Source organism: Oncorhynchus kisutch, linkage group LG13 (genome assembly GCF_002021735.2).
Source record: "Oncorhynchus kisutch isolate 150728-3 linkage group LG13, Okis_V2, whole genome shotgun sequence".
Lineage (NCBI taxonomy): Eukaryota > Metazoa > Chordata > Actinopteri > Salmoniformes > Salmonidae > Oncorhynchus > Oncorhynchus kisutch.
Window position 1 is genome coordinate 23,661,971 of NC_034186.2, and position 12,440 is coordinate 23,674,410.

At 44.1% G+C, this 12,440-nt stretch overlaps 1 protein-coding gene across 1 annotated transcript in view; it reads left to right on the forward strand.

The window, feature by feature from the left end:
* Nucleotides 1–8,427: 8,427 nt before the first annotated feature.
* Nucleotides 8,428–12,440, forward strand: part of LOC109902735 (BMP/retinoic acid-inducible neural-specific protein 3) — a 65,554-nt gene continuing 61,541 nt past the window's right edge. The window contains exons 1-2 of the mRNA XM_020499342.2: nt 8,428–9,030; nt 9,519–9,847. Of these exons, the coding sequence (XP_020354931.1) occupies nt 9,573–9,847 (275 nt within the window). The 5' untranslated portion in view covers nt 8,428–9,030; nt 9,519–9,572. The remainder of the gene's footprint in view (nt 9,031–9,518; nt 9,848–12,440) is intronic.

The window sequence follows — 12,440 nt, forward strand, 5'->3', positions numbered from 1 at the left end:
AGACAGTCAGGGCGGTCCATTGCTCCAGTGCCTTTCCATTCACCTTCACACTCCTGGGACAGACTACACTCAATCATAGAACCTACTGAATAGATGAGTCTTCAATAAAGACGTAAAGGTTGTGACCGAGTCTGCGTTTCTCACATGGATAGGCAGACCATTCCATAAAAATGGAGCTCTATAGGAGAAAGCCCTGCCTCCAGCCGTTTGCTTAGAAATTCTAGGGACAGTAAGGAGGCCTGCTTCTTGTGACCATAGTGTACGTGTAGGTATGTACGGCAGGACCACATCGGAAAGATAGGTAGAAGCAAGCCCATTTAATACTTTGTAGATTAGCAGTAAAACCTTGAAATCAGCCCTTGACGTAACAGGAAGCCAGTGTAGAGAGGCTAGCACTGGAGTAATATGATCACATTTTTTGGGTTTTAGTCAAGATTCTAGCAGCCATGTTTAGCACTAACTGAAGTGTATTTAGTGCTTTATCCAGGGAGCCGGAAAGTAGAGCATTGCAGTAGTCTAACCTAGAAGTGGCAAATGCCTGGATAAATTTTTCAGCATAATTTTTGGACAGAAAGTTTCTGATATTTTCAATGTTACGCAGATGGAAAAAAGCACAGCTGCAAAGGTATAGCAGTAAAAGTTAACATCATGTTTTTGAATGATATCACCAAGAGGTAAAATATATAGTGAAAACAATAGTGGTCCTAAAACGGAGCCTTGAGGAACACCGAAATGTACAGTTGATTTGTCAGAGGACACACCATCTACAGAGACACACTGATATCTTTCCGACAGATAAGATCTAAACCAGGCCAGAACTTGTTCATGTAGACCAATTTGGGCTTCCAATCTCTCCAAAAGAATGTGGTGATCGATGGTCTCAAAAGCAGCACTAAGGTATAGGAGCATGAGGACAGATGCAGATCCTCGGTCTGACGCCATTAAAAGGTAATTTACCACATTCACAAGTGCAGTCTCCGTTCTATGATGGGGTCTAAAACCAGACTGAAGCGTTTCGTATACATTGTTTGACTTCAGGAAGGCAGTGAGTTGCTGAGCAACAGCTTTTTCAAACATTTTTGAGAGGAATGGGAGATTCGATATAGGGTGATAGTTTTTTATATTTTCTGGGTCAAGGTTTTGGCTTTTTCAAGAGAGGCTTTATTACTGCCACTTTTAGTGAGTTTGGTACACATCCGGTGGATAGAGAACCGTTTATTATGTTCAAAATAGGAGGGCAGGCAGCAGCTCTTTCAGTAGTTTAGTTGGAATAGGGTCCAGTATGCAGCTTGAAGGTTTGGAGGCTATGATTATTTTCATCAATTTGTCAAGAGATACAGTATTAAAAAACTTGAGTGTCTCCCTTTTTATTTTGATTTCACCTTTATTTAACCAGGTAGGCAAGTTGAGAACAAGTTCTCATTTACAATTGCGACCTGGCCAAGATAAAGCAAAGCAGTTCGACAGATACAACGACACAGAGTTACACATGGAGTAAAAACAAACATACAGTCAATAATACAGTATAAACAAGTCTATATACAATGTGAGCAAATGAGGTGAGAAGGGAGGTAAAGGCAAAAAAAGGCCATGGTGGCAAAGTAAATACAATATAGCAAGTAAAACACTGGAATGGTAGTTTTGCAATGGAAGAATGTGCAAAGTAGAAATAAAAATAATGGAGTGCAAAGGAGCAAAATAAATGAATTAATTAAATACAGTTGGGAAAGAGGTAGTTGTTTGGGCTAAATTATAGGTGGGCTATGTACAGGTGCAGTAATCTGTGATCTGCTCTGACAGTTGGTGCTTAAAGCTAGTGAGGGAGATAAGTGTTTCCAGTTTCAGAGATTTTTGTAGTTCGTTCCAGTCATTGGCAGCAGAGAACTGGAAGGAGAGGCGGCCAAAGAAATAATTGGTTTTGGGGGTGACTAGAGAGATATACCTGCTGGAGCGTGTGCTACAGGTGGGAGATGCTATGGTGACCAGCGAGCTGAGATAAGGGGGGACTTTAACTAGCAGGGTCTTGTAGATGACATGGAGCCAGTGGGTTTGGCGACGAGTATGAAGCGAGGGCCAGCCAACGAGAGCGTACAGGTCGCAATGGTGGGTAGTATATGGGGCTTTGGTGACAAAACGGATTGCACTGTGATAGACTGCGTCCAGTTTGTTGAGTAGGGTATTGGAGGCTATTTTGTAAATGACATCGCCAAAGTCGAGGATTGGTAGGATGGTCAGTTTTAGAAGGGTATGTTTGGCAGCATGAGTGAAGGATGCTTTGTTGCGAAATAGGAAGCCAATTCTAGATTTAACTTTGGATTGGAGATGTTTGATATGGGTCTGGAAGGAGAGTTTGCAGTCTAACCAGACACCTAAGTAATTGTAGTTGTCCACGTATTCTAAGTCAGAGCCATCCAGAGTAGTGATGTTGGACAGGCGGGTAGGTGCAGATAGCGATCGGTTGAAGAGCATGCATTTAGTTTTACTTGTATTTAAGAGCAATTGGAGGCCACGGAAGGAGAGTTGTATGGCATTGTTGTTAACACAGTGTCCAAAGAAGGGCCGGAAGAATACAGAATGGTGTCGTCTGCGACCTCATTGATGTATACAGAGAAGAGAGTCGGTCCAAGAATTGAACCCTGTGGCACCCCGATAGAGACTGCCAGAGGTCCGGACAGCAGACCCTCCGATTTGACACACTGAACTCTATCAGAGAAGTAGATGGTGAACCAGGCGAGGCAATCATTTGAGAAACCAAGGCTGTCGAGTCTGCCGATGCGGATGTGGTGATTGACAGAGTCGAAAGCCTTGGCCAGATCAATGAATACGGCTGCACAGTAATGTTTCTTATCGATGGCGGTTAAGATATCGTTTAGGACCTTGAGCGTGGCTGAGGTGCACCCATGACCAGCTCTGAAACCAGAATGCATAGCAGAGAAGGTATGGTGAGATTCTAAATGTTCGGTAATCTGTTTGTTGACTTGGCTTTCGAAGACCTTAGAAAGGCATGGTAGGATAGATATAGGTCTGTAGCAGTTTGCGTCAAGAGTGTCCCCCCCTTTGAAGAGGGGGATGACTGCAGCTGCTTTCCAATCTTTGGGAATCTCAGACGACACGAAAGAGAGGTTGAACAGGCTAGTAATAGGGGTGGCAACAATTTCGGCAGATAATTTTAGAAAGAAAGGGTCCAGATTGTCTAGCCCGGCTGATTTGTAGGGGTCCAGATTTTGCAGCTCTTTCAGAACATCAGCTGAATGGATTTGGGAGAAGGAGAAATGGGGAAGGCTTGGGCGAGTTGCTGTTGGGGGTGCAGTGCTGTTGACCGGGGTAGGAGTAGCCAGGTGGAAAGCATGGCCAGCCGTGGAAAAATGCTTATTGAAATTCTCAATTATGGTGGATTTATCAGTGGTGACAGTGTTTCCTATCTTCAGTGCAGTGGGCAGCTGGGAGGAGATGTTCTTATTCTCCATGGACTTTACAGTGTCCCAGAACTTTTTTGGGTTAGTGTTGCAGGAAGCAAATTTCAGCTTGAAAAAGCTAGCCTTGGCTTTTCTAACTGCCTGTGTATAATGGTTTCTAGCTTCCCTGAACAGCTGCATATCACGGGGGCTGTTCGATGCTAATGCAGAACGCCATAGGATGTTTTTGTGTTGGTTAAGGGCAGTCAGGTCTGGGGAGAACCAAGGGCTATATCTGTTCCTGGTTCTAAATTTCTTGAATGGGGCATGTTTATTTAAGATGGTTAGGAAGGCATTTAAAAAAAATATCCAGGCATCCTCTACTGACGGGATGAGATCAATATCCTTCCAGGATACCCCGGCCAGGTCGATTAGAAAGGCCTGCTCGCTGAAGTGTTTCAGGGAGCGTTTTACAGTGATGAGTGGAGGTCGTTTGACCGCTGACCCATTACGGATGCAGGCAATGAGGCAGTGATCGCTGAGATCTTGGTTGAAGACAGCAGAGGTGTATTTAGAGGGCAAGTTGGGTAGGATGATATCTATGAGGGTGCCCGTGTTTAAGGCTTTGGGGAGGTACCTGGTAGGTTCATTGATAATTTGTGTGAGATTGAGGGCATCAAGTTTAGATTGTAGGATGGCTGGGGTGTTAAGCATGTTCCAGTTTAGGTCGCCTAGCAGCACGAGCTCTGAAGATAGATGGGGGGCAATCAGTTCACATATGGTGTCCAGAGCACAGCTGGGGGCAGAGGGTGGTCTATAGCAGGCGGCAACGGTGAGAGACTTGTTTTTAGAGAGGTGGATTTTTAAAAGTAGAAGTTCAAATTGTTTGGGTACAGACCTGGATAGTAGGACAGAACTCTGCAGGCTATCTTTGCAGTAGATTGCAACACCGCCCCCTTTGGCAGTTCTATCTTGTCTGAAAATGTTGTAGTTTGGAATTAAAATGTCTGAATTTTTGGTGGTCTTCCTAAGCCAGGATTCAGACACAGCTAGAACATCCGGGTTGGCAGAGTGTGCTAAAGCAGTGAATAGAACAAACTTAGGCAAGAGGCTTCTCATATTAACATGCATGAAACCAAGGTTATTACGGTTACCGAAGTCGTCAAAAGAGAGCGCCTGGGGAATAGGAGTGGAGCTAGGCACTGCAGGGCCTGGATTCACCTCTACATCGCCAGAGGAACATAGGAGGAGTAGAATAAGGGTGCGGCTAAAAGCAATAAGAATTGGTCGTCTAGAACATCTGGAACAGAGAGTAAAAGGAGGTTTCTGGGGGCGATAAAATAGCATCAAGGTATAATGTACAGACAACGGTATGGTAGGATGTGAATACAGTGGAGGTAAACCTAGCTATTGAGTGATGAAGAGAGAGATATTGTCTCTAGAAACATCATTGAAACCAGGAGATGTCATTGCATGTGTGGGTGGTGGAACTAATAGGTTGGATAAGGTATAGTGAGCAGGACTAGAGGCTCTACAGTGAAATAAGCCAATAAACACTAACCAGAACAGCAATGGACAAGACATATTGACATTAAGGAGAGGCATGCTTAGTCGAGTGATCAAAAGGGTCCAGTGAGTGGAGAGGTTGGTTGGGGGTCACGGCGATTTAGACAGCTAGCCAGGCCATCGGTAGCAAGCTAGCATAGGATGGAGGTATGTTGTTAGCCACCTCTTGCGTTCCGTCAGTAGATTAGTGGGGTTCCGTGTGGTAGAGGGGATTAATCCAAATCACACAACAACAACAAAAATAAAAACAATAGATATAGTTGATCCTAGGTCCTGGCAGAGTTATGCAGACTCAGGACAACTAAGCTTTGGAGGAATACGCAGATTTAAAGAGTAGTTTGCTACTCTGTAATTTGCTTTCTAATGATCATGATCTTTTCGTCAAAGACATTCATGAATTTATCACTGCTGAAGTGAAAGCCATCCTCTCTAAGAATGCTGCTTTTTAGTTAGCTTTGCGACAGTATCAAAAATACATTCTGGATTGTTCTTAGCAGCAGTGAAGGCTCTTCGATACTGCACGGTACTGTCGTTCCAAGCTAGTCGGAAGACCTCCAGTTTGGTGTAGCGCCGATCCAATTTTCTGGAAGCTTGCTTCAGAGCTCGGGTAGTTTCTGTATACCAGGGAGCTAGTTTCTTATGACAAATGTTGTTTGTTTTTAGGGGTGTGGCTGCATCTAGGGTATTACTCAAGGTTAAATGGAGTTCCTCAGTTAGGTGGTGAACTGATTTTTGTACTCTGACATCCTTGGGTAGGTGGAAGGAGTCTGGAAGGGCATCTGGGAATCTTTGGGTTGTCTGGGAATTTATAGCACAGCTTTTGATGATCCTTAGTTGGGGTCTGAGCAGGTTATTTGTTGCGATTGCAAACGTAATAAAATGGTGGTCCAGGATTATGAGGAAAAACATTAAGATCCACAACATTTATTCCACGGGCCAAAACTAGGTCCAGACTATGACTGTGGTAGTGAGTAGGTCCCTAGACATGTTGGACAAAACCCACTGAGTCGATGATGGCTCCGAAAGCCTTTTAGAGTGGGTCTGTGGACTTTCCCATGTGAAAATTAAAGTCACCTAAAATTAGAATATTATCTGCCATGACTACAAGGTACGACAGGAATTCAGGGTACTCATTGAGGAACGCTGTATATGGCCCAGGAGGACGGTAAACAGCAGCTATAAAACGTGATTGAGTAGGCTGCATAGATTTCATGAGTAGAAGCTCAAAAGACGAAAACGCAGTTTACAAACTGAAATTTGCTATCTTAAATGTTAGCAACACCTCCGCCTTTGCGGGATGTGCAGGGGATATGGTCACTAGTGTAACCAGGAGGTGAGGCCTCATTTAACATAGTAAAATCATCAGGCTTAAGCCATGTTTCAGTCAGGCCAATCACATCAAGATTATGATCAGTGATTAGTTCATTGACTATAACTGCCTTGGAAGTGAGGGATCTAACATTAAGTAGCCCTATTTTGAGATGTGAGATATCACCATCTCTTTCAATAATGACAGGAATGGAAGAGGTCTTTGTTCCAGTGAGATTGCTAAGGCGAACACCGCCATGTTAATTTTTGCCTAACCTAGATCGAGGCACAGATACGGTCTCAATGGGATAGCTGGGCTGACTACACTGGCTGTGCTAGTGGCAGACTCCACTAAGCTGGCAGGCTGGCTAGCAGCCTGCTGCCTGGCCTGCACCCTATCTCATTGTGGAGCTAGGGGAGTTAGAGCGCTGTCTATGTTCGTAGATAAGATGAGAGCACCCCTCCAGCTAGGATGGAGTCCGTCACTCCTCAACATGCCAGGCTTGGTCCTGTTTGTGGATGAGTCCAAGAAAGAGGATCAATTATCTACAAATTCTATCTTTTGGGAGGGGCATAAAACAGTTTTCAACCAGCGATTGAATTGTGAGACTCTGCTGTAGAGCTCATCACTCCTCCTAACTGGGAGGGGGCCAGAGACAATTACTCGATGCCGACACATCTTTCTAGCTGATTTACACGCTGAAGCTATGTGACCTCTGACTGTTTCATCCTAACATCGTTGGCGCTGACGTGGATAACAATATCCCTATACTCTCTACACTCGCCAGTTTTAGCTTTAGCCAGCACCATCTTCAGATTAGCCTTAACGTCGGCAGCCCTGCCCCCTGGTAAACAGTGTATGATCGCTGGATGATTTGTTTTAAGTGTAATACTGCGGGTAATGGAGTCGCCAATGACTAGGGTTTTCAATTTGTCAGAGCTAATGGTGGGAGGCTTCGGTGTCTCAGGCCCCGTAACGGGAGGTGAAGAGACCAGAGCCTCTGACTCCGACCCATTGCTTAATGGAGAGAACCAGTTGAACGTTTCTGTCGGCTGAATGAGCGACACTGGTTGAGCATTCCTACAGAATTTCCTTCCAGAAGCCATGATAAAATTGTCCGGCTGTGGGGTCTGTGCGAGGGGATTTATACTACTATTTGTACTTATTCGTGGCACAGAGGCTGTTTCATCCTTTCCTACACTTAAATTACCCTTGCCTAACGATTGCATCTGAAACTGGGCTTGCAGCACAGCTATCCTCGCCATAAAGTGATCGTTCTCCTGTATATTATGAGTACAATGACTGCAATTAGAAGGCATAATGTTAATGTTACTACTTCGCATCGGCTGGTGGAGGTCCTGACGAACCACGTCCAGATAAAGTGTCTGGGGTGAAGAAGTTGAATGAAAAAAGTTGAGCGAGGGAAAAATATATATATAAAAAACGGTAATTAAAAAGTAAAACAATCGTGAAGTTGGCAGGTAGCAAAGTAAGGTTAGCAACAAACTTCACAGCAGCACATAAACAAGTCTATAAGTTGTGACCGGAAATGACGCCTGTCTCACAAGTCAAGTCACCACAGATCACAAGACCGTCTTGGAAGCCCTCACTACTGAATGCACTCACTACTGTAAACCGCTCTGTATAAGAACGTCTGTTAAATGAAGACATTTAAAAAATATATATATTTGTCTATTTTTGTCATGTAACTTTAATGGCCCGAGCCAAATTGGTGTTTTGTTATGTCACATTTTTGTCCTGCAAGGTATTTTCCTCCCTTCAACTTGGATCTGAAACTCCACATCTTTTGTATAATTAACGAATGGTGTCTTTCAAGCTTTCATGTGCTGAGACAACATTATAATCAGCACAGCCCAATAACCTACGACAAACATTTAGCCGATATAAGATGTGTAGCCTATAGTCAGATGTTGTGCCTCTCAAATATTTGTACTCGACAAATGGCCCCTGATTTATTCTGACAGAAGTGAAGAGCCTAAACTCTAGGTAATCTCTTGACCATCCGTTTCTTTATACAGCCAGACCTAAACCCTGCCTCTCTTATCTCCATTCAGCCAATGGGGAGTGGGGTGGGTTCGGTTTGGGAATACATTTGACATTTTAACCGTGCTCGAGAGCAAACCAGCGAATATCATTCTGATACATGCCACCACACTGACTGGAGTACAAGAGAGCATCGCACTCGAGTGCGCAGTTCTCCAAGTGCGTCTCAGTTAGAAAAGAGGATAATTTGGCTTTTTTGGCGTTGAGGGGAAAGCAACCACCTATTTATGCATTGTGTTTTTTCTTCTGAGGAACATCATAAACAACTTATTTTCCCTCGGAAAAAAACAACTGAAAATTCACCTGGAAGGTGGCAATTGATTTTCCTCCAGCTGAATGAGCAGCGCGCCCTTGTTCGTCTCTGTCCGGTGCGCTGTTGCCTTCTCCTTCCTTTGGATTTTACATAATCGAGTGTAGCCGACCCACTGGAGGTATGATGCGGTAAAAGGGAGCTCCAGCCATTCAGGTGGATGTTGCTCAGTCACTATTTTTTTTGCTTCCCGTGGCCGTGATTTATAGCGTATGATCGTCTGACCCGGTAAACGGAGGTTTATCCAGTTGGGTCTCGATCCCATGCGAGTTCTCTCATGCATTGGGCTGATCACAACTTTGCGGTCCACTCAGAAGATCCGCTGGGGCGAAATTGTAACAATAACTTCACCGATAAGCTTTGTACCACACCGTTCGCAGAATCAGGTAAAATGATTTTCTACTATGTTCTACCACGAATGTGTAAAAATAAAATAGCCTATTAATTGTAGACGATTTGACCCCTGTGTTTTAAAATTCTATTTACATTCATATTAATTTGGTTGTTTATTGATTGGAAAACGTATACATTATGTACAATACACTACATTATAGTATTTAAATCGCATAGTGTTAATTCAGGAGATTTTTTTTTTGTTTTAAATACTTATTGAAAAATAGTCAGGTTGCCTAGCTAATGGAAGGTCAAGAAATGACAAGTGTTTCACTGTGATGACACAAGCACAGTATCTCTCTCTCTCTCTCACACACACACACACACACACACACACACACACACACACACACACACACACACACACACACACACTGTGGTGACATGTTAGCCTCTGGTTATTACTCTCATTACAGAACTCACACACTCATCCCCTTCTCTAACATATAACCATCCTGTCTTTCTTCCTCCTATCGTTCAGGACAAGGGGAGAGAAGTTTGGGGAGAATGAGGAGTCGTCGGGTGCGGGGGAAGCATGAGCGGCCGGTGTATCACTGTTAAACGGGTGGCTCTGATGGTTCTATGGGAGTGTACAGTTCTAAGCCTCCTACAGTGCTGGGTGGTAGGGGCGGCAGCCAGCAGGGCCGGGGCAGGAGCTGGGGTGTCTGCAGGGGCAGGGGGCTCCAGCGACGCCACGGGGCCCTTCGCCTGGCTCCTGTCTGACAAAGGGCCCTTTCATCACTCCCAGGAGTTTTCTGACTTTACGGAGCGCTACCAGCAAGGATTCACCACCAAGTACAAGATATACAGGTGAGTCTGTCTGCATGGCTTAAGTAAAGATGGCTGCAGGGTTTAGGGAGACTGTTGAGATCATCGAAAGTTTGTCGAGTAGCAAGGTTCAGAGTAAGATCAACATTATGGTTTAGAGATACCTGTACAGGTGACATTGATACAGATGAGATTGCCAATGAGTGTGTGTTGCGAAGCAGAGGGGTTTAGCCTTACAGCTGGCATTTCTAGTTTCAAAAGAACAGGAGGGACGAGGCAGTTTGCAAAGTCTGGCAGAGTGGCCGCATATATCGCAGCTCACAACCAGTGTCCTTCATCAATAACATATACTGCACTGACTGCTGGCAAGGTCAGGTGGATGAATACGGGGGTTGTTTGCTGTAGTGAGTGCTGTCTTTGTCACCTGTCCATACCTATTGTGTTTATTGTGATTTTTTTTTTTTCCATTTTCGTGCAAGGCGTGTGTGTGATTTTGCATGTGTGTCCCTGGTGTGTTTTGTGTGATGTTGTCGGCATGGGATTGCTGGAACAGCATAGTGGATGATACCAGCTAAGGGGTCTTGACTGACACACAGTGGCGTTTGGCTGCCGGCTGAGGTGACACGGCCAGGCACAGATGGGGAATGTAACGCTGCTCGCTCTCTCAGTGCTCCAGTGACCTGTTCAGTCAGGACCAGGGAAAGGGAGTCAAGAGGACTGTGAAAGTGTTAGCTCTCCCTCTCTCTCTCTCTCTGTGCCTTACTCCCCCCTGCTGGTGACTCTCAGCACAGAGCTACACCTGCTGACTCTGGAGGAGAAAGGACAATAGTATCTTAGAATTTCAACACCTCAGTCAATGTGATCCCTTATTAAGGACTGTGATATGTAAGATAAGCTCTCCCTTCTCCTGTGCAAGCGATAGTTATTTTGAGCTGTTATGTTGTGCCATAAAAATAAATGTTCGAATTCAAACTCATTTTCATTGGCAACGCATGTAAAGCATTTTTATCAAAAGCAATAACTTTTCATGTGAAAACACAGAATCCTACTCATCATACATGCTTAATTACGTCACATTTGTTTTGAGCTGACTTTGCTGTCGGCCAGAGCAAGGCACCTGGCTCACACCCTGGAGGCAGCCCGGATCCAAAACGAGTGCAATCACTTTTCATCCGGTTTAAACTCCTCCAACCAGGGTAACCCTTGCCAGATAAACAAATCCCTCAATACGCTTGCCATTCAACTGCATTAGAGCAGAATTCTGGATTGACAGTGGAATCCACCAATCAAATTTTGGCTACCATAAATTGGGTGCGCAGTGTGGCTGTTGCGGATCGCATTATTCTGTGCTGGTACTGTTATGTCTCTGTGCAAGTTGCAGCCCTGTTTGATTAATTCATGATGTCATCAAAAGCATTGCTTCATCTGCATTAGAGCTATATATAATGTTTGGTGCATATAGGGACGTTATGACTCTTTAATTTGTCTCGATTTGAGTTTGATACAATGTTTTGGAATAGGCCTCGGTCCAATAGCCACAGTTCGCCACCGACAAAAACATGTTTGTTCTGGAGAGGCATCTTGATCAACGCCTACAAGATTGAATCATACAATAGTGTTCAATGGCTGGTAACTGTAACTCTGCATGTCGCTGGTTTATTTTTAGAGCCATCGTAAGGCAACAGACAGTTCTCATTGCCTATAGAATAGTCCTCCAAGAGGGAAATAATTTCCCGTCTCCTAAAAATCACAAAACATAGCTACACATCCATTTTCCAGTTACATAGAACATAAACTGCTTCAAATGGTTAAGATATAGACTCAGCATAACCTCTTTTCTCCCCCAGCCAAAGGTTGAGTGATGCCTCAGGACAGTTACAGTAGCGTGTCCCTGTAGCTCGGGGAGTCGTGACGAGGAGCTCGTAGAGCACAGGGCTTATGGTTCCTGACAAGTGTGTGATGGGGGAGTTATATGGGGCAGAGGTCCGTGGTGTCACCTCTGCCATAGCGACTGAGTGTGTGTGTAGCAGAGGTCCATGGTAACGTCTGTTCCAGAGCTTATGCTGTGTGTCGGTGGTGACAGAACTCTCAGTGGCAGCCGAGTGAAGAGGTGAGGAGTGTTGATGGCTGTGTGCTTATGTGCACAGTCTTGCATGTGTGTGAGTAAGCTATACAGATGTAGGATCTTCATTTGATCACTCTTTGTTGCTGAGAAATGCAAACTTGTAGTGTATTCAAGGTTTAAAAAGGCTTCTAAGGTTTGTAATTTCCACTTTAAAATGTCAGACTTGATTTGCACTAACACAACATTTATCAACCCTACAAAACAATCTATTAATTTGAATCCACATAATTTACGTTTCATCTTGCTTCTGGATTATTTTCCACCTGTAGCAAACTGGCTCATATTAAGTATTCAGACCCTTTGACTTTTTCCACATTGTATTGCGTTACAGCCTTATTCTCAAATGGATGGAATAGTTTTTTTTGTTCCTCATCAATCTACACACAATACCCCACAATGACAAAGCAAAAACAGATTTTTCAAAATGTTTACAAATTTAGAAAAAAAAATAGCATTTGTATTCAGACCCTTTTGAGCTCAGGTGACAAATTTTTCAATTGATCATCTTGA